The following is a 23,977-nucleotide window of genomic DNA, read 5'->3' as shown; positions in this document are numbered from 1 at the left end:
GGAAAAAATACGGAACAGGGGGAACCTGGCGAACCTGTCCAACGAAGGTGAGTGGAACAGAGACGGGGAGGCAGGGAGTCAGAAATAAGGAACGAAAACGTCGAAAGGAAAAAAGAGAAATAGGCAGGGGGGTGGGACTAATGGAACCGCTAGAAATCAAGCTAGTAGAGGGACGGGAATCTGTTGCCAGAGGGGTCCAAGTGAAGGAAGCAGGAAGTGTGCTCGTCGATCGCGAGGAAAAAGAAGGAACGCGATTCGTGGCATTGCGGTAGAGTGATACCGGGGTGCAGAAATTTTATTTTAACATGTCCCACTGACAGATGTTCTGTGGAAACGGAATATTTTAATTAGTAATGAAATTCGATAGATTTGGTTGACTTGATTTAATAATTTTATTTGATCTGGTAATTAATTTAATTCAATCTCACATTCTTGGATGATATCACAAGTGATTTTTTTATTTTGTGCGAAATTTGAATGATTCAAGGAACTCACGCTATAAAAATTGAGAATGGAGTCTCAAGTTGAGTCTGTAAAAGGTATATGTTTTAAAATATTAAATTGCCATGTGAAGTAGATTTCAAACGAGCTCCATTGTGCAAAGAATTATATTCTAATCGCCTCGAATATTTATAAGTATTCTTTCGTTTAATATAAAGATCCAAATATGAAGAAGAATATTATTTCATCGATCCAATAGTAATTGGTTGGTTAGTTAGTCGATAAACGTAATTGTCGAATTTGGAAGAGACTTCGTAAATATGCAAAATACGTTATGAACGCATACGAACATGCCTATTTGTGAAATTGTTAGAAACTCTGTTTCAGTAGAATCGCGTGGAAACAGTAATTGTGAATTAATTAGTAATTATCTTGTTTCTACGCAGTTATGAGTACTTGAAATCGAATATGGTATCAAGTTTGCTTGATTCTATTTCACTCATCGATACCAAAAACTTTGGTGATCCAGCTGTGTACTAACATAATAATATAAATTCCTAAAATTTTAGATAATATAAATAAATAGAAATTTGTAGTTTCTTTTACAGAAACAAAGATAACTTTCTTTTAAAACGACCTGCTGATTTGTGTATGGTCTTAATTGTATGGGTATTCAATGGAGAAAAAGATGTTGCTGAAAATAATTACGTGACAAATCGTAGTCAATTAATATTCCATTTACAATTAGATCGAAATAAGAGCCTACTGAATTCTCCCTGTTCACACGAACCGACTTTAGAACACCCAATGTCCTCACATTTCCAATCCATATAACAACCTAAACTTGCATTAATTAATTGCATTCCTAACTGAACAATCTTGGTCCAGGGATTCTAACTTTGCACCAGGTTTCCTTAACCAAATAGTTTCCAAAACCGCAAAAATCCCAAATATTTCAACGCAACAATGAAAATTTAAACCCCTTACTCAACTTGTGCAGCAGCAATAAACAACACAACTAGTTTGCTACCAAAACACCCCCCGCAAAAAAAGCAACACTTAACTTTCCTATATACATATTCTCAAAACAGCAACTCTAACATATCACCTGCCCTAATGCCATTTAACCTTCCCTCAGTATTCTAAGAACCAATGAAAAATATGAATTCCAATACCCCATTGCAGAAAAATCAATTTCCATGAAAGCTAATTTGCGATTTCAGGAACGTTAATTTTTCTCCCCAATTTCCATTCATAACCCACTCGAACTATACGCTTTCCCTTCAACGAAAGCTTTACTTGCGACAGAAATATCCTCAGCCACCAGTGGCCACTTGCACGCGTTACGAGCCTCCCGGAGTCCAAATTGCTGTCGTTCCTCGTTACACGAGCGCCGCGCTTGCCTCGTTTCCGTGGCGCACCTCGAAAGATGATCAGCCTTTAACGCGCGGCCTGTGGCAATATCGAGGGACAGATCGTCAGCGCCCCCCGCGCCGTCGCATGGAGATTTCGCGGCGGTCTCGGAAGTGGCCGCACCGTCGAACGGGCGGAAACGTTTCTCTCGTGACGTCGGCCCGTTTGTCAAGAACCATTCACACGAACATTCGCCGCAGCGCCCATGTTTCATGCGATATGAATAATAATCTAATCCGGTAACTACATCGAGAGCTCGCCGTGAGTGTCGGGCACGGGCCAAAAATCGACGATTACTAGACGGGCTACTTCTCCGCTGACTCTGGCTCGTTCGCCAGCGAGCCGGGGCAAAAGTTACGCAAATATGTGCGGACCAAGTCGAAGGGAGCCGCCGAAACTCGGAACTAGGGCTGCGTACATCTATTTAATCCTGCCGAGGTCGCTCTGTTTTTCCGCGCGTTTGTTCCGTTGTGCGACCGGATATTCATTCGCGAAAGAGGATCCAGAGCAGAGGGTGCGAAGGCACGTGAAGCCTACGATATCCGTATCGCCCGCGGGGCAGTGCAGACGGCGATGATAATTGCGTAATAGCGAGGTCCTCGACCTACATAAATATCGAGCCAATGGGGAACCAATGATCTATGCGGGCATTTCAATATTGCAGCGATAATCCGCGCCGCGCGTGCCCCTATTTTGTGGAGGGGCGTTTGAACGTCGATTGGCTCGAGCTTTTAAGCGCGTGTGCACAGGCTGCTGCGTAATACGTGCGGAATGTTTCAGGAACGGAGTTGACACTAAAAAAGTATCAAATAAATTCCTGTGAATATGGACCCAGTTTTACTTTGTTTCCATGTTATAGCGAGCTTTGTATCCTAGTGCGGTTAAGGAACTAGTTTGTGATCAGTTTAGATGGCTTCCCGGTTTAATAATGACTTCTAACTAATAAAATCGTAAGTAATAGACTTTTTTATAATAGAAGATAAATTTCTGTTTAAACTTTGAGAATTTTTTTTAAAAAGTTGCAAATATGGGTGATTTAATTATTTATAAGCTATGGAATAATAAGGTGGCTGGGAACTACTTAGTTTTTGATCAAAATATATGGAAAGTAATTTTTTATGAGGCGAGGAACTAATTTCTTATTACATAATGACGATACGCACACATAATTTATTATGATTTATATCCTCTAGAGCTTATTTTAAAACTTCTTCGCTATACTTTTAATAAGGGCTCTTCTTATTTGTACTTGTCGTTTTAGCTTATGTCCAACACTTGTCTGAACAAACCTATGTGGTATTCAGGTGATCAAAGAATTAGTTTCACAAGAACAATTTGGAACTAAACAATGATCACTGACTTTTAAAGCAAACTTATATATATATAAGTTCTTGCTTTACATTATAAGTAAACTATTTAATGAACAAAATGTATGAAAATAACCTATAATAGTTGCAAAACCAGCAAAGAAATCGGCTTTGTCGTCGATGGTGATCTCTTACTTCGATCAGTAAAGAGATGACGTCCAACAAGGGCTTTCTATAAGTGTGCTAACTTGCATATTTATTTTCACGAAAACTCGCAATACTAACTGCTTTCACGTACAACACATATTTTTGAACTGTCAATTTTTATTCTAGAAATTATTCATGAACCGATAAAAAATTAGTGCCTGATCAAGAACTAGTTCCTTAACAGTAATGCTTCTCATAAACTAAGTTGGTATAACTGAATCTGTCTGACTATTATTAATTGGAGAATATATCGTGCAAATCATAAGTAACAGCTAACTAAAATTAATAAAAAAACCGTTTATAAATTCGGATTGAAACGTAATACAGGTTACTGTATAGAAAATAAAAATAGTTGTAACTTGGAAACGTAGCAATTTATTTTATTATTTTTTAATGTTGTTGTTCCTTCAGAAAAGGAAATTTATTGTAACTTTTACTATTAATGGAAGACTTAACTATCATCACATTTATCTCTATAAAGTTATCAGAATTAGTGCAGTCGAAAATTCAGAAAAAATGACTATTATTTTTAACCAATATTTCATTTTTTTTACAATAATTTAAAAACTCCTTATATCCTATTCAAATAACATTTACTCGACAAACATTCAGATAATTGATAACACCTTGAAATAACGGATCTTGGAATAACTACAACGGATCCCATGTTTTTCGACAGAAGTGATAATTAAACGATACGATCGCCTGTGCACTGTCAACAGTGGCGAATAATACGGATATCGACAGGACTTGATGGTCTGAAGACGCTCTTTTATTTCATCCGGCAAATATTTACGTGGTGGCAGTCTGGTTCTCCCGCGTCTGGCAATAAGCGAACAAATACCAACAGCCCTAGTGAACGTTAGATGAGGCAGACAAAGTGATAACGCGAGAAAGAGATGAGGAACGGCGATAAATCTCATCCAGCGTTTACACTGGGTTGCTTGAGGTTGAATTTAAAAATCGCCGGCCCGACAACACCTCACATTTTTCCGTAACTTTCGGAACGATGTCGCGATATGAGATGCAGTCTGACGTCAAATAGACTGTTCTACTTTGAAATACAATATGCACGACGATGATACCTCTCTTGTTAAGTCGAGTGGACACTCGTTTCTCCTTTCGTTTGTTGGTTGCGACATAACGTGCACGATATTGTGTGCATATATTGCAGACGGTCGACGGGAAGGACCATTTACGTAAAGGATCACGTGTAAAGGGTGTTCCAGAGTTACGGGTAAAGAGCTGAATAGTCAACAGAGCTGATAAAAACGGGCAAGAGAAGTTTTAATAAACATGGATCCATAAATTAGTCGTTCTCGGGACTCTTTCAGTTTTTATTTTGTCAGTTAAGCTCTTCGCAGGTAGGATCACTTTATCTCGACAGTTCAGAGTATCGACAACTATGACGCACACTCCGTCCATTAGTATTGGGACACCTGATGTGTCTGTACAAAACGTGATATTGGATCCCAGTCTTTTTCCACTTTTATCACCTTATTTTGGCCGAAATATATACTCAGTTTCAAGGATTTGTTTCGTATTCGAACAACCGAATTAGCTAAGTCTGTCGCAATGTTGTTTTCGATGATCCTGCTATTTAAAAGTAGAATAAGTATTTTTAGTCGTCCACTTTGACAACAGTTCTGTTTCAAATGTCTGTGAACTGATGAATTCTGAAATAATTAATACCCTGAAGTCTTTAAGTTTAAGGTGTCAGCAACTTGACGGTATGTGTAACCATACCAAGAACTTTACAAAATATAAAGCTGAACGTGTCGAAAGGACTACTTTGCAAATGTATGTTTATTTAAAACTTCTCTATTTATTTTCGCGAGTTCCATTAATCAAACAAGACTTAACCGATAATCGTAAACCACCGTCTACCGAGACATGTGTACATAAATCATCCTCAGATTTAGCAAGATGAAGAAATGAAATTTATCTTCATCTCATATGCCACGATTGCTAGCAAAAAATTGTTTAAATTGAATTAAAGGTTCAGTGAACATTAGAATGTAATACTAAATTTATATAATTGTAAAGTATAAATATCTGTGTTTACTTATATCGTCAGGATAAAATTCGAGATAGAAGGAATTTCAAGATACATACTTGTACCGAATAGCACAGAATCTTGGTGAATGTCAAGATAGTTTCGCGTCCCGGTTTGCCAGGACGCAGAGAAATTTGGTTAAGTTCTACGTAGCTCGAGGATAGGCCGAAGAAATGGATGTCCAAACGACTTGAGTCTTTTGGCAGCATGCTTTGCCACTACTATGTAGTATAGAGTAATGTAATGTGAAACTATAGAAGATGTAATTAGAATATAGAACAAAGAGCAGCAGACAGACTCACTTGTTGTAGAGGACTATGTCGGGCCGCCATATGTGATCAGACGGCACGTGTAACATGTGAACTCCTCCGTACTCCTTCGGCTCCCATCGCAGCTTGTAATCGTACCATGACTTGAAACAACCAACACAAAAAATATAACCATATTAATGATCCGTTTTTCGACGACCTTCATTTGAAACGAAACGATTCGTGGCTTAAGGGGAGGTTCCGCTCTCAAGCCCATAAAAATAGGTGGTCTTTAGGAATTAATTAAAGGAAAACTACAGTATATAAGTTCATTAGATTTTTACATTTTATTAAGGATGGCTTGAATTATAAAAATATATTTTTTGTTTTATAATTAGTCATTGCAGACGGCAATGGGAACTCGTTAAAGTCGAGTGGGACCTGTACGGCCAAAAGTTATTATCCGATTCGATTGAAACTTTTTTTTATTTTGAAGAATATACTTCTGGCTAGAGGGAAACCAGAAAAGATTACAAAAATGATATTTTTGAGAAAATAATGACATTTGAAGTATGAAATCACTTTTTCCCTATATTTTGCGTCCCTTCAACGCCTTTAAAAAAATTTTAATTTATAATTATTTTGAAATTTTACTGGTTTACCCCGAGCCAGAAGTATATTCTTCAAAATAAAAAAAAATTCAGTCGAATAGGATAATAACTTTTGGAGATGCAGGTCCCACCGATTTTGAGAACACTGTTTCGTGAAAAACGCGTTTAAAGTTTTACGCGAGTGCCGAGTGGCCGGTTGTTACCCATGCATTTGCTGCTACTCAAATGATAAAAACTTCGGGAATTTTACGAATTTCAACAAATCATTTTAAACACGTACTTATCCCTAAAAGGTTGAACATTCGAAAAATGAAATAAAAAAAATCGATTTTTAGACGGGAACCTCCCCTTAATTGGGACGAAACCTCGTTTATGAAGTAATGCTACTTAGAGTAAAGTATGACTGAATATTATTGATATTGATGATTATGTTTCTAATGAGTATTTATAATATTATGTTGATGTTGATCATTTTGGGTAATACAAGTGAGCTTTGCATAGTGTAAGTATTTGAAGATATATGAAAAGTTGATTCCGCTATGAATATATTTTTATAATATTCTTTTGTAATATTTTTCATTTCTCCAACATTCTTTTCTTAATTGATATTACAAATAAGTAGAAGAGAAAAGATTGTACGATCTTTGTCTAATGAAGGTTCAACTGAACTTCTTTTCAGTTTCTTATTATCGTGACAGAAAAAATTTTTGGTACTCTCAAAGTCAACAACAGAAAAAATAATTTAGAGACAGTGCAATTGAATGTACAAAGAAAACCAAAGCAAATACAGTTTAAAAAGAAATTGGACACAAGAATGTCCACGAAGAATTTCACTAAAAAAAATTATGTTACTTTAGTTTAATATTAGATGTATGTGCATTCAATATTTTGTGCTACTAGGGGTAGATCGCATGGTCTGCTTTGCTACTCAACGATATAACTCCGAAAATATTTAAAATTCCTTTATGAAATTTTAACATTCTTAAGATGTTATACTGTCGATTTATATATATAAGAAAAAAATATATTTTTTGAAACCTCAAACCCGCAAATGCTCCTTATCTCGACGTAACAATAAATTAATACGATTTGCAAATATCCACTACTCGACTATCGTCACCGATTGGTAAATACCTACTTAAAAAACAATCTAACACCCAAATTTAATTACCTACACTTCTCTGGTGAGCAAAGAAGTCTACAATGAAAGAGCTGGCGTGAGCTTCATGCTCGATGCAATTTGCGCTACAAATTATGGTCAGTTCGCACCTCGTGCGGATTACATCGTAAATCAAAGTTCCAGAGAGAGTTTGATACACCTGTACTCGTATATTCACGCGATCTGTCGCGGTGGCACGTTGCTTATCGATACCACGAACCTTTGCCCCTCCGCCCCAACATGAACAAATATGTCCATACACACACACACACACACGGTTGCCTGTGTACCTTCCGTAGTTGCCACGCTCGCGTGTGTAGGAAAACATACGTGCCCCGTATACCGGAACATATCGAAGCAGAAAATTGTGCACCGGAATTGGGCGAGATTTCATAGAGCCGCATGAAAAAGAGGAACATTTTCAGAGGGTGAAGTGGTCGCGAGGATGGAAGAAAGTTAGAAATGCCAGACGTAGATACAGCCAAGCCCCGTATAGGTAGCAGAGTGTGGCACGTATTTCTCAGCAATAAGAAAGCGGAGGGAAGGATCCATCCCTAGGTGTCTGACTTCACCGTCCTTCCCTTATAGCGTTGCGGCGTATACAAACTTTTTGCGACTATATGATAGATCTGTGATACTTTTTCTGTTTAACCTTTGACGACGTATATCGAATCGATCTGAATTGGTTTTACTGTATTCTGTTCTTGTTTCGAGGTAAATACAGATAACGTGCAGAGGGGAGGTTCAGCCATTGTGGAACTGACTGTGTTTTCAAGCAACGTTTGTTCACTTGATCGAGTTGTGATTGAACTGAACACTTTGTACTAAACATTCGTGTAGGTGCGTAATATATTAAAAGAATAATGTGTAATTAAACAGAGGAAATAATCAAAGTTCTTTACGTTGAGGCATCTAGGGCAGTTTGGACCTGTATTAGGGGACCTAAATTTCCCTACTGTGCGACGAGAAATAAAGGCCTATACAAAAATGTAGCTCGCTGGGAATTATTCCCCAGACGAAGCCTAATTTCACTGAACTATTAGGTCCAAAAGAACCCCGGCACCACCGGCTGAAGATTAAAGGTCTAAACAGACTTGTCAGTTCGGTGTCAGTAGCGTTCCGGGGTACCAGTGGTGAGAAGAAGAGACCCTCTACGCCTCTCTTCATCGACACCGAACTGACAAGTGTGTTTAGACCTTTAAAGTGCAAAGACTACCCTGAACAGCACCTCAGCAACTCGGGATACCCTTTCGAGATCGTTGCGTTACGGGCCTAGAAATCTGACAAAGCCCTAGTTACCCACCAAGTTAATTTTGTATTTCCCTTAATTCACAGAGTAATATCGAACTTTTGAAGGGAACACATTGTTACCATCTTTTTATAAAGCTATGCTGAATATTAAAAAGTTCGTTTAAAGCACGTGGAATGCTTTGTCAGTAATTTCGAGTGTAATAAATAAATCGTAAATATGATAATAAAAAAGCTATCCATTATGCCGACAATTTCACGAAATTCGTTACTAATGAGGGGCCAGGATAACGTGACGTTCGCGAAATATTAATGTCACGTTCATTGGATATGCATAATACTGGGCAAAATATATAGTATGACGGATTATTCAAGCATGACTTCAGTTTCCGTGGACGTAATTCCATTTTTCGGGGGAAAACGACAGAGCATACCTATCGCCTGCTTTCGCGCTCGGGATTCTAGCGACGGAGAAAGTTCGTAGAAATTCGATTGCCCTACGGCCATTAATTAGTGGCCAATTATCCCGCGGGGGTCCGCAGACAGCACGAAACTTCAGCGAGAATTTCTTCGTCGGAGATCCAATCAGAGATTCGCTTTTCCAAGCAAGCACAGTGTACATAGAAAATGTTCAGACATCCACCCTTAGTTCTGGAAACTACATTCTGTTGTTTGGAGATCTGTATATCTTCGTTTTTTTTTATAAATCGTATCTTCATTGGCAAATATAAACAGCAAACTTAATGTTGCAAGTAGATATGTATAACGCTTCGGAAAAAATGTTACGAAAAGGTGAATAGGTACTCGATTTATCGATTAAATATATTTTTTGTAAGATGGACCTATTCGAATATTTGATATGCATGTATATGAATATTTATGTATTCAATATGAATATTGCAATACTGAAAATTTTCTTTTTTGATACAATTTTGCATTGAAAACTGAGTAACTTTTATTTAAGACATTTTTCGATTTGGCAAATGTTTTGGAATTATTCAGGAAAAAGCTACAGACGAAGTATTTCAGCCCGTTAATTGTTTATTAGCAAAAACACAGAAAATACGTTTTTCACAATTTTTTAATACTCTATATTCCGTAGATTTATACTAGCTCGAATGCGAAAAATTTTTATTCTCAGGATATTCCCTTACATGTATATGCACATGGTCATTCGAATATGATAGTAGATTATTTGACGATTCGGATTATATTCGATAATTTAAGTATCCGAATGCTAGCTTTAATTTGAATGTAATATTAGAATACCTCAAACTGAAAATTTATTTGATGCATACTCGAATACCACAGTATTCGAATTTCATTCCATGCACATTTGAATATTTAAACTGCTCGAGTATTCGAAAATATTTGCAAGTTGCATGTATTTTAAGAACTTCGTTTCCAGAAACTGAAACGCAAATATAGACCAATCTACAGCATCTTGTATCATCATGATAAGGAAAAAAAATGACATAGAAAGAATTGTGTATAAAGATCACACATCAATGGCTTACTGCACAAACATATATTTTTGTTTAATTTAGTTATTTTAAGTCGCATGAACCTCTAATTTGGGTTATTGGCGACTCGATCTATAGTAACGATATCCGCACAAATATTGTATGTCCACTTTTTGTGAAATTGTGTATTTCCTTAATTATAAAGTACCTACCCTTGGATTTTTAAAACTGTTTTTCTCGAAAACGATAAAAGTGGACTCAAAATATTTGCGAAGCTATCGATATGGCAATTCAAAGAGTAGAGATATCGATGAACTCTCGTCGCACAGAGTATGATATCACTTTATAAGAACAAAAACGCTGACGCAGTTAATTTGCTCAAATATACAGAACACGTTGTCGAATCCATTCAAACGAATCAAATAAAACGGGGTGCGTTGTTTTACCGATCTGGATGTACAGCGTTGGCAAACACATAAATCTGGGCTTCGCATTCGTGCCCTGGTTACGAGAAAAATTGCAAGAAGTATTAGCTCTTTTTCAAAGTAGACCGTAAATATCCACACAGTCACGTTCGGATTTATTTTCTCCAATTCTGCACACACGGTCGCGACTTTGTCTCCTTCCTTTATATAAGTTCCTCTGCGCTTCTTATCAGGAGTTTCTCCTTGTAATCAATCCTTCCTTTACTAGAGGTGTGCGGGTACCCGAATTTTCGGACTCGGGTCGGGTCGAGTAAAGTCGGGCGAGCTCGGACGGGGGCCCGGGACAGACGGGTCAACGGGTAGTCCGACTGTGTCGTGTAGCCCGATTACTTCGGGTAGCGCGATTGTGTCAGGTAGCTCGATTATTTCGGGTAATGCGGTGCTTGATAAGTTAATATACGTATTCAGCTTTTTTAAACAACCGAGTACTCGAGAAGCATGTACAAAATCTTTACCTATATGAAATTTTAGAATAAGATAATTTTCATATTCATATGCTTGTATATTTTTATTACATACTATGAAACATCCAGAAAATATTGTTAATAATGCATTAAACTTCCTTTTTTTAATATCGCAATACTAAATACATGTTTAAAAACGCATCTTTTCCGGATGTTTCATAGTATTTAATAAAAATATACAAGCATATGAATATGAAAATCATCTTATTCTAAAGTTTCATATAGGTAAAGATTTTGTACATGCTTCTCGAGTACTCGGTTGTTTAAAAAAGCTGAATACGTATATGAAATTATCAAGCACCGCATTACCCGAAATAATCGGGCTACCCGACACAATCGGGCTACCCGGCACAATCGCGCTACCCGAAGTAATCGGGCTACACGACACAGTCGAACTACCCGTGGGCCAGTCGGTCCCGGGCCCCGGTCCCAGCCCGCCCGACTTTACCCGACCCGACCCGACCGCTCGGGTACTAGACACATGCGATTACCCGCGCAGCCCTATTTATTACACGTGCCTCGAAGCTGTTCACGTACACTGCAACGAAAACTTGAGTGTCTCGTGGAAACTTCTTGCATTTTTTCCAGCAGGATTCGTTACCTCCTCTATCTTAAGTTTTGTTTACTATCTAATGTTTCCTTCAGTTGCAGATATCCTTTCTATGAAAGACAATTGTTGCAATTGTAAATAATCTGTCAACACAATTTCCCAGCCCACCCAATTGCAAAACGTATGCATGGGGCTTCCAAAACGTCTATTCCAAATATAAATACTCATTACACACATATTTATCACGTACCTATCTGAAATATTGCCAATTAGTTCTGTGCGCCATTAAACTGAATATCGGACTGAAACTCTTCGTTAATTAAAAGCCTCTTTAACTAAATGCTTACTGCTGTTGGCTCGTACGAGCGTGTGACACTAAACGTTTGCAATGACAGTTTCATCATAAACGTGCATCGTTTCGTTACATAATTTAAGAGTGTTAATACGCACCGGCCCATACATCGCGACACGTGCACGTGCAGTTACAATTCATGGAAAATACATAATTAAGGAAAACTTACGCATTAATTAATTTCGCCCCGCACACTTTGCGTAATCAGCGAAAATTTCGCGGTAATTCCGCACTAGACGTGAAATGTATCGTAGTAGTTTACAAGCCGCAATAATAAGGAGCTTGAATAGACTACCTGCACTATGAATTTCCAAAGTGGATTCGATAGGAGATTAGGAAAGGAACAGTCAATTTTGGACATGAATGCTTTTTTAGAACACGCGAAGCTACTGGTTCTAAGAAATCCGAGATTATGAATAATTCGTCAGCAGATGACGAGGAAATTATAATTAATGTAATATATTCGCCCTAATCTACATATGGTTTAACACATTTTTCACTTTTCAAATTTCCATCTAATTTCAAGTAATGCATTATCCAAACCTACGTCATCCGTAACAGCAAACTCTGTGTCATACTTCCTACATCTTGTTCTGCATATCTTGTCCCCTCTTCTACTACTTCTAAAACCTTCAAAACCACGGCATTTCATCGGTTTCGAAATCATTAATTAAGTCACTTGTTCTTGGATTAATTACTACTTAGTTCCAGAGCATTGCTAATTCGACCGTTACTAGTTCCTGGGCAATACTCTTCCGATCTATTAGGGGGAAGTTCCCTAACTTGGACCGGATCCTAAATTGGGCCAGAGTCTTTATTCACATATTAATTGAGTTAGGCGATATCTCTTAGCATGGAGTTGTAGCTCACAGAGTGCTGTAAATTGAGTAATAACTACAGCGTACGGAGTGTATTCTTTTGATGCCGGCTGATGTAATTTTGCCTGCAATTTATGCAAGCCTAAGCTGTGACTGTTGACCGGTAGGTTTTGAATTCTAATGGGTGTCATTTTTAAGTCCACGTTGTGTCGCGTGCTGTTCCGCAGATCAGTTGCCCGAAAACCACCATAGGGGAAGCAAAATCCATATTACGTAGGCAATTACTGTATATATCCCCGTCTTAAGTTGTTGCTGTCTGTACTCGGTATTATTAAAGTTAGTGCTAGGAGATACTGTGGCTACAGTCGTTTCAAATTCTCCCAGCCAGTCACAGTTCCCGTCGCCATTAGTTTGCCGCCGGGAAGCGTTGTTTGATAAGGAAGATTGTCAAACGCGCGCCTACGTTCGCTAAGTTTAGCGAAGTACGATCGAAACATCAATTCATAGCAGAAATGATTACTACGTACCTACGTTCTCCACAAAAAGAGTAGATACAATTGCTACGGAACATTTGTCTGTAAATATCAGGATACTCACGAACATCTTTGATAGAGTAATGCAATGAAACTTTGTTAGCCGATACCAATAGAAAAGATTGAATGGCGGGTGACGAAGGTGAGAGAGGAAAGGAGGGGTGAAAGCAAGAGTCAGAGCGATATTCGAGATGATAGCAGTTTTCCAGCAGGAAAAAGGGAACGCGATTGTAAAGAAGTGGGGAAAGAGAAAGGCTAGCAGCCGTACAGAGGCCGGACAGAGAAGTAACCGATACCGGTGGAAACGGAAGCGAAGATATAAGTGGAATGAGAGCCGAGACGTGTCCACAGATAGAAAGGCTATCGGTATGCTTGCTTCTATTGTTATCAATTTATTTCCGATGTATTGACTGGCCGTTAAAACGGGCGCAGTTATCGATACCTATGCGACTGCGAGTCCCGACAGCAGAAGACTCATCGAGTAATCGATTCCACCACCTGTCGACCGCAGATACGTCTACGTGTTTCAGGAAACGTATCAGAGATTTCCGACGGCCTCGGGATGCTCGGGATGTCGGCGAAACTAAATGCAATTAAGGGCTGCTGGAAGATTAATTCGTGCACTCGTGGACACGGGCCGCGGAACGGAGTTCGGCGAAGAAATTCATTTCCGGTGGGAATATAATTTATGATAACCGGTCTAATGAATTGTCTGTAACGCGGTAACAGGGTTGCGAAGTACTCTGCTGAGTTGCCCCTCTAAACGCGACAAATTAACATTCTCCAGTCCCAGAAAGAGGAAGTCGCTTGTATTGTTTATGAGATACATACTTGTGAGATGGTGTTGATAAATTATCGGAGGAATATGTTATAGGGTCATTCCACGCGAAGTCGGACACTTTTCGGAGTAACATTTCGGATTTTGGTGCAACTTGGATATGATGTAGTCTTTAAGGGTATATAAAGATATCTCGAAGGATTTTTCGAAATGTCAAAAGTTGTGGATGTTACAGCTCTTTGAAATATAGTGTTTACTATTTTTCCAAAAATTATAACTGTAGAACTAATAAACTGATAAAAATGACCTTTTGGGTACTTATTACAGTGCAGATATAAGAGTACCTAATAAAAATTATTTCACTTAATAAAAACGAATATTTGATCATTTATTTAGTAATTGTTTTAAACAAATGCAATTTTATAGTTGAAGGCACCTTTTTAAAAATTTGGAAAAATAGGAGGATAAAGCCCCGTTTTCCCTCTTTATGGACATGTTTTGAAAAACGTGGATGTTTTAAAATTGGCCAAATGAAAATTAATTGAATGTAACGCTGCGTCAAATCACACCGGCTCGACTGGTCGCTCGGGCCGTGCGGTACTCGCAGCGGCCAAGCGGATATACTTGATATTCTTACACAGGATTCTCGAAAATGATAAGTATTTGAAAAAAAAACTGAACGAGGAAAACTCTTACTGTTTTTTATATCCGACATGATACGGTATCTCAATTTTTGGTGTTCGCAATATTTTCCTTGAAACGAGGGTGACTTTTAGTTTTTTAAATGCAATGTTATATATTTGATTACCCAATATGAAAGCGACTGCCAAGACAAATTCAACCATATGGTATGCTATGACCTTCAAGGCCACACAAGGTTAACAATGAAATAAAGAAACTCAATCTACTAGATAGACAATCTCTATCTGGTAGAATATAGGTCAATCTTACGGACATTATAGGAATAACGAAGACGCGAATTCTGGATACGTTGGACTATAGACGATAGACGAGTGGAGAGACCATACACGACATCGGCGTAGTCAAAAAGAGAAATAACAAGTGACTGACATAGAGAGAACTTGGTATGGGTAGACAGAATACGACGAGAAGGATACAGGAACCGTAGACGAGCAAAAGCAGAACGACACAAGACAGCTACATGATGGTCAAAGCACCACTGAGGATCAAGGATGAGTGTAGTTTCCGTTGTACGTACGGATTCTTTGATCGAGAACAAATTTGTTGAAATACGTTCGAAAAACTGTCCTTCTTATCCGCGGATTTTCGAAACTATTTTTCTAAAGCGCACCATTTTTACAAAAATAATTTGTTTCAAAAATGGGTACGTACAACCGAAATACATCATACTCCAATTTCATTAAAAAATCCCCGACATCAATTGCGAAATAACACTAATACTAACGTTTACACAAAATGTCCGTCTTCATACTCATTGTCAGCTGATTAACACGAAAGCAAACTATCTCATGCCACCCACCAAAAAAACCCCCTAATCCCGTACCAACGTTCCCTTTCTAACACCGACCTAAAACTGTCACCGTAAGACTGTTAGAAAATTATGCTCACGACGTCGAAAGCATTTTTAAACCAGCGCTATTTTCCACTACCGCGGACAAAAGCTGATTTCTCAAACACAGATAGGTGTCTGGGACAGGGCGTCGCAGCCCAACGCCGGCCGACAGAAAAAGCGGGGCTCGAAAAAACGAAGAATTTCGCAGCGCGCTCATAGAGGGACAGTGGCGCAACGTGGACGAGCTTCGCCGTTACCTCGCGTTACACGTGCAACGCGTGTATACCAGTTGTACCGAGTGCTGGCCGAAGGCAAACCAGTTGTACGTAGTGCCTGCTGGGTTGTCGCAAACGGTCGGGACGGAGGGTTGGCCAGGAGAGCTAAAGAGGGTGGTTTCGACGTTGAAGGATGGCGTGTCGCTGAGAGACGCGTCCGGAATACCTGCCAGCCCACGTACGTACACGCATAAGTACACAGAGAGACGGATGTGACTCGGTGTAACGATCCAAACCTCTCTCCCATCCAAGCTGTCCCAATCTCAGACCCTGCCCCCATCGACCGACAGAGCCGATTAAATCAAGTGTTTGGCGTATCTGAGGATCACGAGTCGTCATTGACTGACGAATCACTCTGGTGTTATTCGGCAGACGTATTCGTCGCCACTGTAATGGGAGGGCAGTTTAAAAATATTGGCTGCTAGGGGAGAAAGGGGCCCACCTACAACTATAAGGCTATCGTTTAATTTTCGTAAGAAGTAAATACAATTTTCAAATTATTATTTTTATTATATTTTCTAGCTACTAACAGGTCATTAGCATTTTTAACATATTGCCTGATGTTTTAGGGGCCCACAGGGTCCACTTCCCATCGGACAAGCTGACACCCTGGCTAGTCCGCCACTGCTGGAGGGTAGAGTAATTAAAAGAAATACCTCATCGACTTGAACTGGCATTTCTTGAAACCTTGCGCCACTCAAAGTGTTATCGTAAAACCTCTATGTAAGTTAGTGTTTATTATACTAAGGAATGAATAATGTCCGTATTGAGATATATTCTCATAAAGTTTGAACAAAATCCTGGACATTGAGTGCAAGAAAATGATCGAGTTGAACAAAATTTAGTTGCATAGCTATGTTCGATTTATTTTTACACGATGAATCATGGCCTTTTCAGTTTCACCACTGTATTGTACCCTGTTTGTATGATACGAGGGATTAGATAATAAATGTAAAGGCAGTGGGGCGGGAGGGGGACGTGACAGAAAATACATAATTGCAAAAGATAAAGAAACGTATATTAGAAAGAGAATAAATGGTTTAGCATTCGCGTTAGTTTACCACTGACTTTACGAGCACTCAAAATTTTATCTAAGTGATACGGGAGTTCGTTAAATTCAAAGTTTATAGAGTTGCAAACTTCGCGACGACAAAGTTCGAAAACACGAGAATTCTGTGTTGCAAGGTTCACAGATCCGGTAGTGCGGGTACAACATCAAAGTTCGATTTTCGGAGTTTGGGATGCATTTGATTCAAGAAACTGATTTCGTGGCGTTCGTGGATTCCCAGTTCTCCCTTTGATATAGTTTTGAGAGCGTCTATGTAGATGTGAACGTGTTAGGTATAAACCCGATTTTCTTACAATTAGTCACACTGGTTTCCAGGAAGCCCTTTAGTCAACACCTCTTTCTACCACTGAAGTATAGAACATTTATTAAATTTCCCTTTATTACATCTTATTTTCTCATCTTTTTATTAAATCAATATAAAAACTACTTCCTCCCCGATATCTAACTCCTTCTTTTCAGCACAGAAATAATTCCATATTCCACAAATACAGTAGCGGACAAAGATGTTAGAATTTTTTCAATCCACTCTACCCCTATTAATTTTTAACATCAACTCAAAACTGCAGCCTGTACCCAATATACATATTCTGTTAGAGAATTAAAAACTGTATAAAACCCAGTTAAGGTTGAACTTAGTTAACTAATAAACAAGAACCATAGATAACATTAAACAAGATAAGGCAGTTTTAAAGCCGACAAAGAAGTGCCCACTTTTGAAAAGTAATAAAAAATCTAATATTTTGAAGGGGCACCCCTCTTGGGGCGGTTTAAAAAGTTACGAAAAGTGGTAACTCCTTTGTTGGCCCCAAAAATGTGTTGTCCCGTTCAATGCCATATAAAACTTTTATTTGTTAGTTAAATAAATTCAACTTTAACTGGGTTTTATACAGCATCCAATTCTCCATCAGAATATGTATATTAAACACATACCACAGTTCCAAGTTGATGCTAAAAAATACCAAAAATAAAAAAATCGAAAAAGTGGTAACTTTTTTGTGCGCTACTTTGGATCGATAGGTATTGTAAATTTTCTAGTTTGCAAATTTTCGATATTGCATAGTTTCCAGTAAACTTAACACTGATTAACATTTCATCGTGCCTGAGAAATCCTAACGTTAAACGGTTAATGCATAATAATTATATAAAATCGCGCTGAACATACGCTTCTAATTAAAATAAATAAATAATTTATAATAATGCACACCGACAATACTGCCTCTCGCTGGTAGCCATTATCATTTTACGAAAGCACTTAAAATGTTATTACAATAAAGACAAGTAGCTCCAAGCGTGACTACTCAGTAATACCCCACAGCGTCAGAATGTTACCCCGAACTAATGGCCAATACAACTTTATAATGCAACCTGCAAACTTACGCGGAATACTACAACATAAATACAACTTTCGTGAATAACGTAGCAGATGCAAAGTTACTCGCCGCTCTTATTATCCATAACAGTAACTCTCGCGGCGGGCAACAAATTTTTAACCGAGGAAGCTAATTTGCTCTTAAAGGTGAAAGCGTTCGTTGCTTGACGAGCGTAAACTGCATGCGTAGGTACGCCCAACGAATTTAGTGGATTTTATCTTTGAAGACGTTTCTCAAGTTGCTTGCGGGACGAGGTTGAGGATGTTAATTGGTCTCGCTTAATTATTCTTCAATTACATTTCCTACCGCCCCTTAATGTCTCACCGTGGCGTCCCTTTCTATCCCGATTCTTTCTAGCAGCCAGCTAGAGCGCGACGCTACGTAGTTACACGGGTACATATTACTCAGCGAAGCAATTTACAGTAACCATGTTGCGACTTACTTCGAAAAAGCCAGGCTGTTACTTTCCACGAGCGAGTTACACCCCCGTCATCAACTTTTTCGTTCGATTCCACCGCTTTCCATGCAATTCTTTTTAGAGTTACTCATTGTTTTACTAGTGGATGATATCTGTTTAGCTTCGTGGGCGGTGTCTGTTTAACTTCAACTGGTGGAGGGTTCTGGTCACTCTTCAGGCGTGTAAACGCCACCTGAATGCGACACAAGAAATTTGGGGGTTCCGCGAGAAGTCTGCGCCTGTAGGACGATGACAGGTAAGAACTTCGAATGGAACAGTCAGTTCTGACACGAGGTGTAGAGACTGATCAACGATGAAGGAGTATACAGATGTTTTGAGTACCCAGGGGAACTTAAATTTAGATAAATGTGTACTATCGAAGATCTTGCAATTGCAATTACGCCTTAATAAACAGCAGTGGATATTATCGAGTCAGGATAGACCTGAAAAGGCCGTAAAGATGTTTCAGTGTAGAGGGTGTTCGGCTACACGTGGGAATAAATTAAAGCGGTGATTCTAGACACCATACTAAGACGAAAATCAAGAATAACGATATTACGGGTGAGGCTTCGTTTGTTAGTTATAAGCGTTTAAAGATATCCCTAAAAGCAGGCAATCTGCGTGCACTGCTGCACGCGGGGCAAGTCAGCCGAGGGGTCGGGCAGTGGTCGTCAAAGCCACTGTCGCACGGGGTCACTCACTTCAGAGAAGCTACGACGAAATTTACTGACATTCGGCATGGTCACACGATTCTGGGACACTTAATCCAAAATTAAAGGGCACTTACTCTTTACTCGCTAAAATCCATTGTTTCCATTATAACAACTACTGTAGTCCATTGTGTTATCGGCACACACACGCGCAGAAATCACACGAAGCACGGAATCACACCACCTCCAAAAATGAAAAGTATCGGATACCTGCGCCGCGTGCAATTGTTTAGAGGTATCTTTATATACTTATAAGTAGACTGCGGATGTTTATGCAAATATACATTTTTATAGAAAAGGACTAAACAAGTGAAACTTTGATATAAATGTTTCACACATTACAAGGTTTTCAAAATATATTCTTTATTTTAAAAAATGTTATATTTATTTATTTCTAACATATACGGAACTTACTTAGCTCGAGTATAGTAGCGGCCATGATATAGTGTATTCGATTTTCTTACAATAGGGAGGTCGTAATTATCGTAATAAATATCATACTTGAATGAACTTCCGCAGTTTACTTGTAAGTAACAAGCGAAGTCTCCACCGCAATGTTTTATTCTTGATTTTTGTCTTAGTATGGTGTCTAAAATCATCCCTTAAATTTATTCCCACCTGTAGCCGAACACCCTGTGAAACATCTACGTTCCACTAGAAGACTGTGATGGCATTTCTGTCGCGTGGACTTAGACTCTGATAAAATCGAGTGTCCAGGACTGCTTTCCTCGACTAAATAGACGACAGCATTATATTTACATGAAATATAATTCAGGAAATTCAATCTCTTAATTGGAATACCTTTTGATATTTCAAACATTGTTCAGCTGGATGCTTGCAATAGCAACGAAACATTTCTGTTGAATTTCTCGCACGAGTATACATCGTGTCTTTATGTACGTTATAAATTAAAAACTGCAGAGACAAATAATTACCACACCACAGTAATTAAATGCAATCCCCTACGCTGGGAGATTTTTGTCGCTACCAGTAATCTTTCGCGTGGGAGATTAAACTGAAGGTCTAATGAACTTACACAGAGTTTTGGAAAAACCGTCGAGTCCAAACTTCTGGGACACGTGGATTGAGGACATCTGACAGTGCACGAAGTTCGCGTCACCGTTTCGGCTCTAATTTGGACGTTTGACAGATTATTGTAAATGGTATGCACTAATTGCTTGCAAAAGAGCCAAGCCGGTGACCCAAAGCTCGTGCACTTCCCTCGTGAGTGTGTCAAGAAGCCTTTAAAACAATGTGTCCAACTATGTGTCGAAATTAGAGAAATGAAATGAACGGTAGCCACGCCGAGCATTTGGTGTAAGGTAAAGTAGCACTTCGTTCATTATTCTTTAACCCAAGTTTGTTAAGGGTATTAAGTAGTCGTTTTTTGTCGAAAATGGAGCATTTCTTTTTCAGTTAATTACCAAGAAATAAATTGAAGCTGAGACACAATGTTTTGTGTCTTGTTTCGAGACACAAAGTTTATTAACATAATAAGTTTTAAAAAAACATGTATGTTTAGTAAAAAATATCCATTATATATGACGCTACAGATGGATCATTAAAGAGGTTTTTCAAAAAAGTTTCTTTTCTTTTGTCATGATAACTCCAAAACGGAGGTCCTCCTTAAGGCTTTCTTCTGTACCTATGTTGATGATTAGTGAAAATCCCAAAAATTTGACCCTACTACCTTTTGTCAACATTCTCCCTAACCAGATAAATTAATATCGCTCACCTGTTCGACCCACAGGTTCGTCGTCATGATCTGATTCTTCAAGTTCTGAAACATAAAGCAGAAAAATATTGCGGTATATTCATCAATGGACTTTTACTACGTAATTTAAGAGTATTATGCTCTTTCAGGCTAATTATTAATTTCTTCATTAAAAGCTATTAAAACTGTATTTGCACAATTATTTTTTATGTAGAGTCACGTGCTAATGACGAATATCGATATTGCAGTGGAATGGCCTGTTTACGAAAATCGGCCCATTAATAAGATTTTATAATGCAAACTTAACTAGTAAATCGAATGCATAAAGAAATTCATGGTTTAATGAATACAGTTACACAAACAAATCGCTCCTGAGGTATTCAGCTCTTTAGTAAAATAATAAATTTGTTTGAAGATAGTCGACGTATTTTGCACACAATTATTAATTACATACGTGTTTTATATTGTAGTAGCTTAAAGTTCCCGGCGTTGCCAGGGTTATGTATCCTTTTCCGGAGAAGGGGAGGGAATTTTTAAAAAGATTCCTTAGCGAGCAACTAGGGACTAAGAGGAATTTATCTACCTTTCATGGGCATAGGATCAGTGGTTCTAGAGAAATCGTGACAAGTGAGTGATTGAGTGAATGGTATTTGGATTTTATATATATAGATTATTTAATAAAAATAAAGCCGTTAAAACCTTCCTCTTGTCAAGACGAACAAAGTGTTGTAACACACATGTGGGTAGAGTTCACATTCACTTAGAAAATGCATTTCAAAGTATGCAACTTCAAATTTATATAATAGTATAGATGTGGAATGTGTGCAATGTACTTTAATAAAGAGGTTTTGGTAAATATTCGAACAATAAGCGAATCATCAGCTTGTTCACCTCAAGTACAGCACAATACCTCTTTGATTTGAATTTATGGACCACCGATGAACTCAATGACATAATGGAGCCACCAATCACAGAAATTCTGTGCTTTCAGAATCGTTATGGGAAATCTATAACGAGGATACGAAAAATTTAATATGTTTTAATTGATGTACTGAAAGTCCATTAAAAATGAAATATCAAGGATAATATTTCAATGCTTGTGGATTAAAAAATTCTCTTCAAAAACTACCCCAAGTAATACGCAGCTTAACTATACTATAACGCGTGCATGCCATAATAATGCCATTTACTATTTCAAGCTTCAGGTAACACTGCTCGAAACTCGTGTTTCATTCTCCCTAACCTTATACAACTATTTAAATTACATTTACACAAATGAATAATTACGAACTTAGAATCCCACTGCTTAGAGATCGAAAGTTCGATCCAGACTCTGATTTGTTCGTGAATAATTCATTCCATGAGGCAGTCTTCGCGAAACATTTCGGATATTTTCCCGGTTCCTCGCCGCTAATTTAAATCCAGCGCTGTGTAAGTTTTAACTAGTTCGGTACTCGTTCTTTCCGAAGGGCGAAACTGTGCGACAGCTGTGAAATGCAAATGCCTCGGAGGCACCAAAGTAGCAAGAGCCGAATAAAGATAGGCTTCGTTGGACAGGCTCTCGATCAATATAAACGTTCCTGTACTTTAATATCGAAAGTAATCGAATACACAAGTTATTCATATTCGTAAAAAAAAGAAAACACTTCAAAACCGCTGCCACGTATGTCTGATTTCACGATTTAGATCCACTACTCTCCATCATTCTAAGAACTCAACTTTATTTCATATTTATGCAAAAACCAGTGCATAGCAGTGCCGTCTTAACCTGAAGACCAAAGAGGCAGCCGCATCAGTGCCCCGGAGTTCAGGGGGGGGGGGGGCGAAAAATTGGAAAATTAAAACCAAATAGGGTTGCAAAAGCTAGAAAAAAATGAAAATGGGCCCTCCAACTGTGCCAGAAAGGAAATAACGAATACACTAAAATTTAGATTTTAAAATGAGGCCCTTTTCGTGGAATGGGCTCCACGTTTAATCTCATTTATTTAATTTTTTTAATACTTATTCATTTCGTAACAATATCTATTTGGTAACATACGGAAAAAATGTTGAATAAATACACAAAAAATACTTGAAATGCGGCCTTTTTCGGGGATTGAAATTCATGAATATGTATAACGACTTGTTTGAAATATCATAATCAGATCGAGCTGAGGAGGCAGATAGCGATGATGCAATGACCTTCTTTCTGTTTTTAAGCGAAATAAATACATCAATGTTGTTATCGATGCATAAACTATCTAAAATTTCGTGTTCAATTGAAAATAATTCAGCATTTTTTAGAGAGACACATGTGGAACTCGACTCAGGACCGCCGAAAACGATATGACGGCACTGGTGCACGGTGAGAAATTTGAAAAGGATCAACAGCGGGCGTGAGTTTGCTTCAACAGGTGCAGTCGCCAAAGCGTTGAAAGTCATTGAAATGATTCTTACTTGGAATCTACTAAAAGTGTCCTCGAAACTGTAATTACGAGATCGTTTTGTGCTCCGACGAGGTCTTTTATGGAAATGCGGACACGCGATTGGCGATGTTATTCCCCACAATGTTTCCTAGGTCTTCCGGTACCAGCGAGCAGTACCAGCGCGAAAGGGCTGGGGGCTGCGGCACTACGGATTTTTGTCATACTAAGCTGGCAATCTTGCCACGCATTAAGAAGATTAGCGTCTACGTGGAAAATTTAAATACGGGGGACTAACTCCCAAGTAGCACGA

At 38.5% G+C, this 23,977-nt stretch overlaps 1 protein-coding gene across 2 annotated transcripts in view; it reads right to left on the bottom strand.

Annotated features, from left to right (window-relative positions):
• Nachralpha4 (nicotinic acetylcholine receptor alpha4) overlaps positions 1-23,977 on the bottom strand; it is a 281,388-nt gene that overhangs the window by 162,958 nt on the left and 94,453 nt on the right. For both annotated transcript variants that reach the window (XM_076830092.1, XM_076830093.1), the window contains 2 exons: positions 21,284-21,328; positions 5,727-5,836 (listed from right to left, as the gene is read on the bottom strand). In XM_076830092.1, the coding sequence (XP_076686207.1) occupies positions 5,727-5,836; positions 21,284-21,328 (155 nt within the window). Of the gene's footprint in view, positions 1-5,726; positions 5,837-21,283; positions 21,329-23,977 lie in introns of those variants that run through there.

Source organism: Andrena cerasifolii, chromosome 1 (assembly GCF_050908995.1).
Source record: "Andrena cerasifolii isolate SP2316 chromosome 1, iyAndCera1_principal, whole genome shotgun sequence".
In the NCBI taxonomy this organism is placed as follows: domain Eukaryota; kingdom Metazoa; phylum Arthropoda; class Insecta; order Hymenoptera; family Andrenidae; genus Andrena; species Andrena cerasifolii.
Note: the sequence above shows the minus strand (reverse complement) of the source record. Positions and strands in the feature narration are given on the sequence as shown.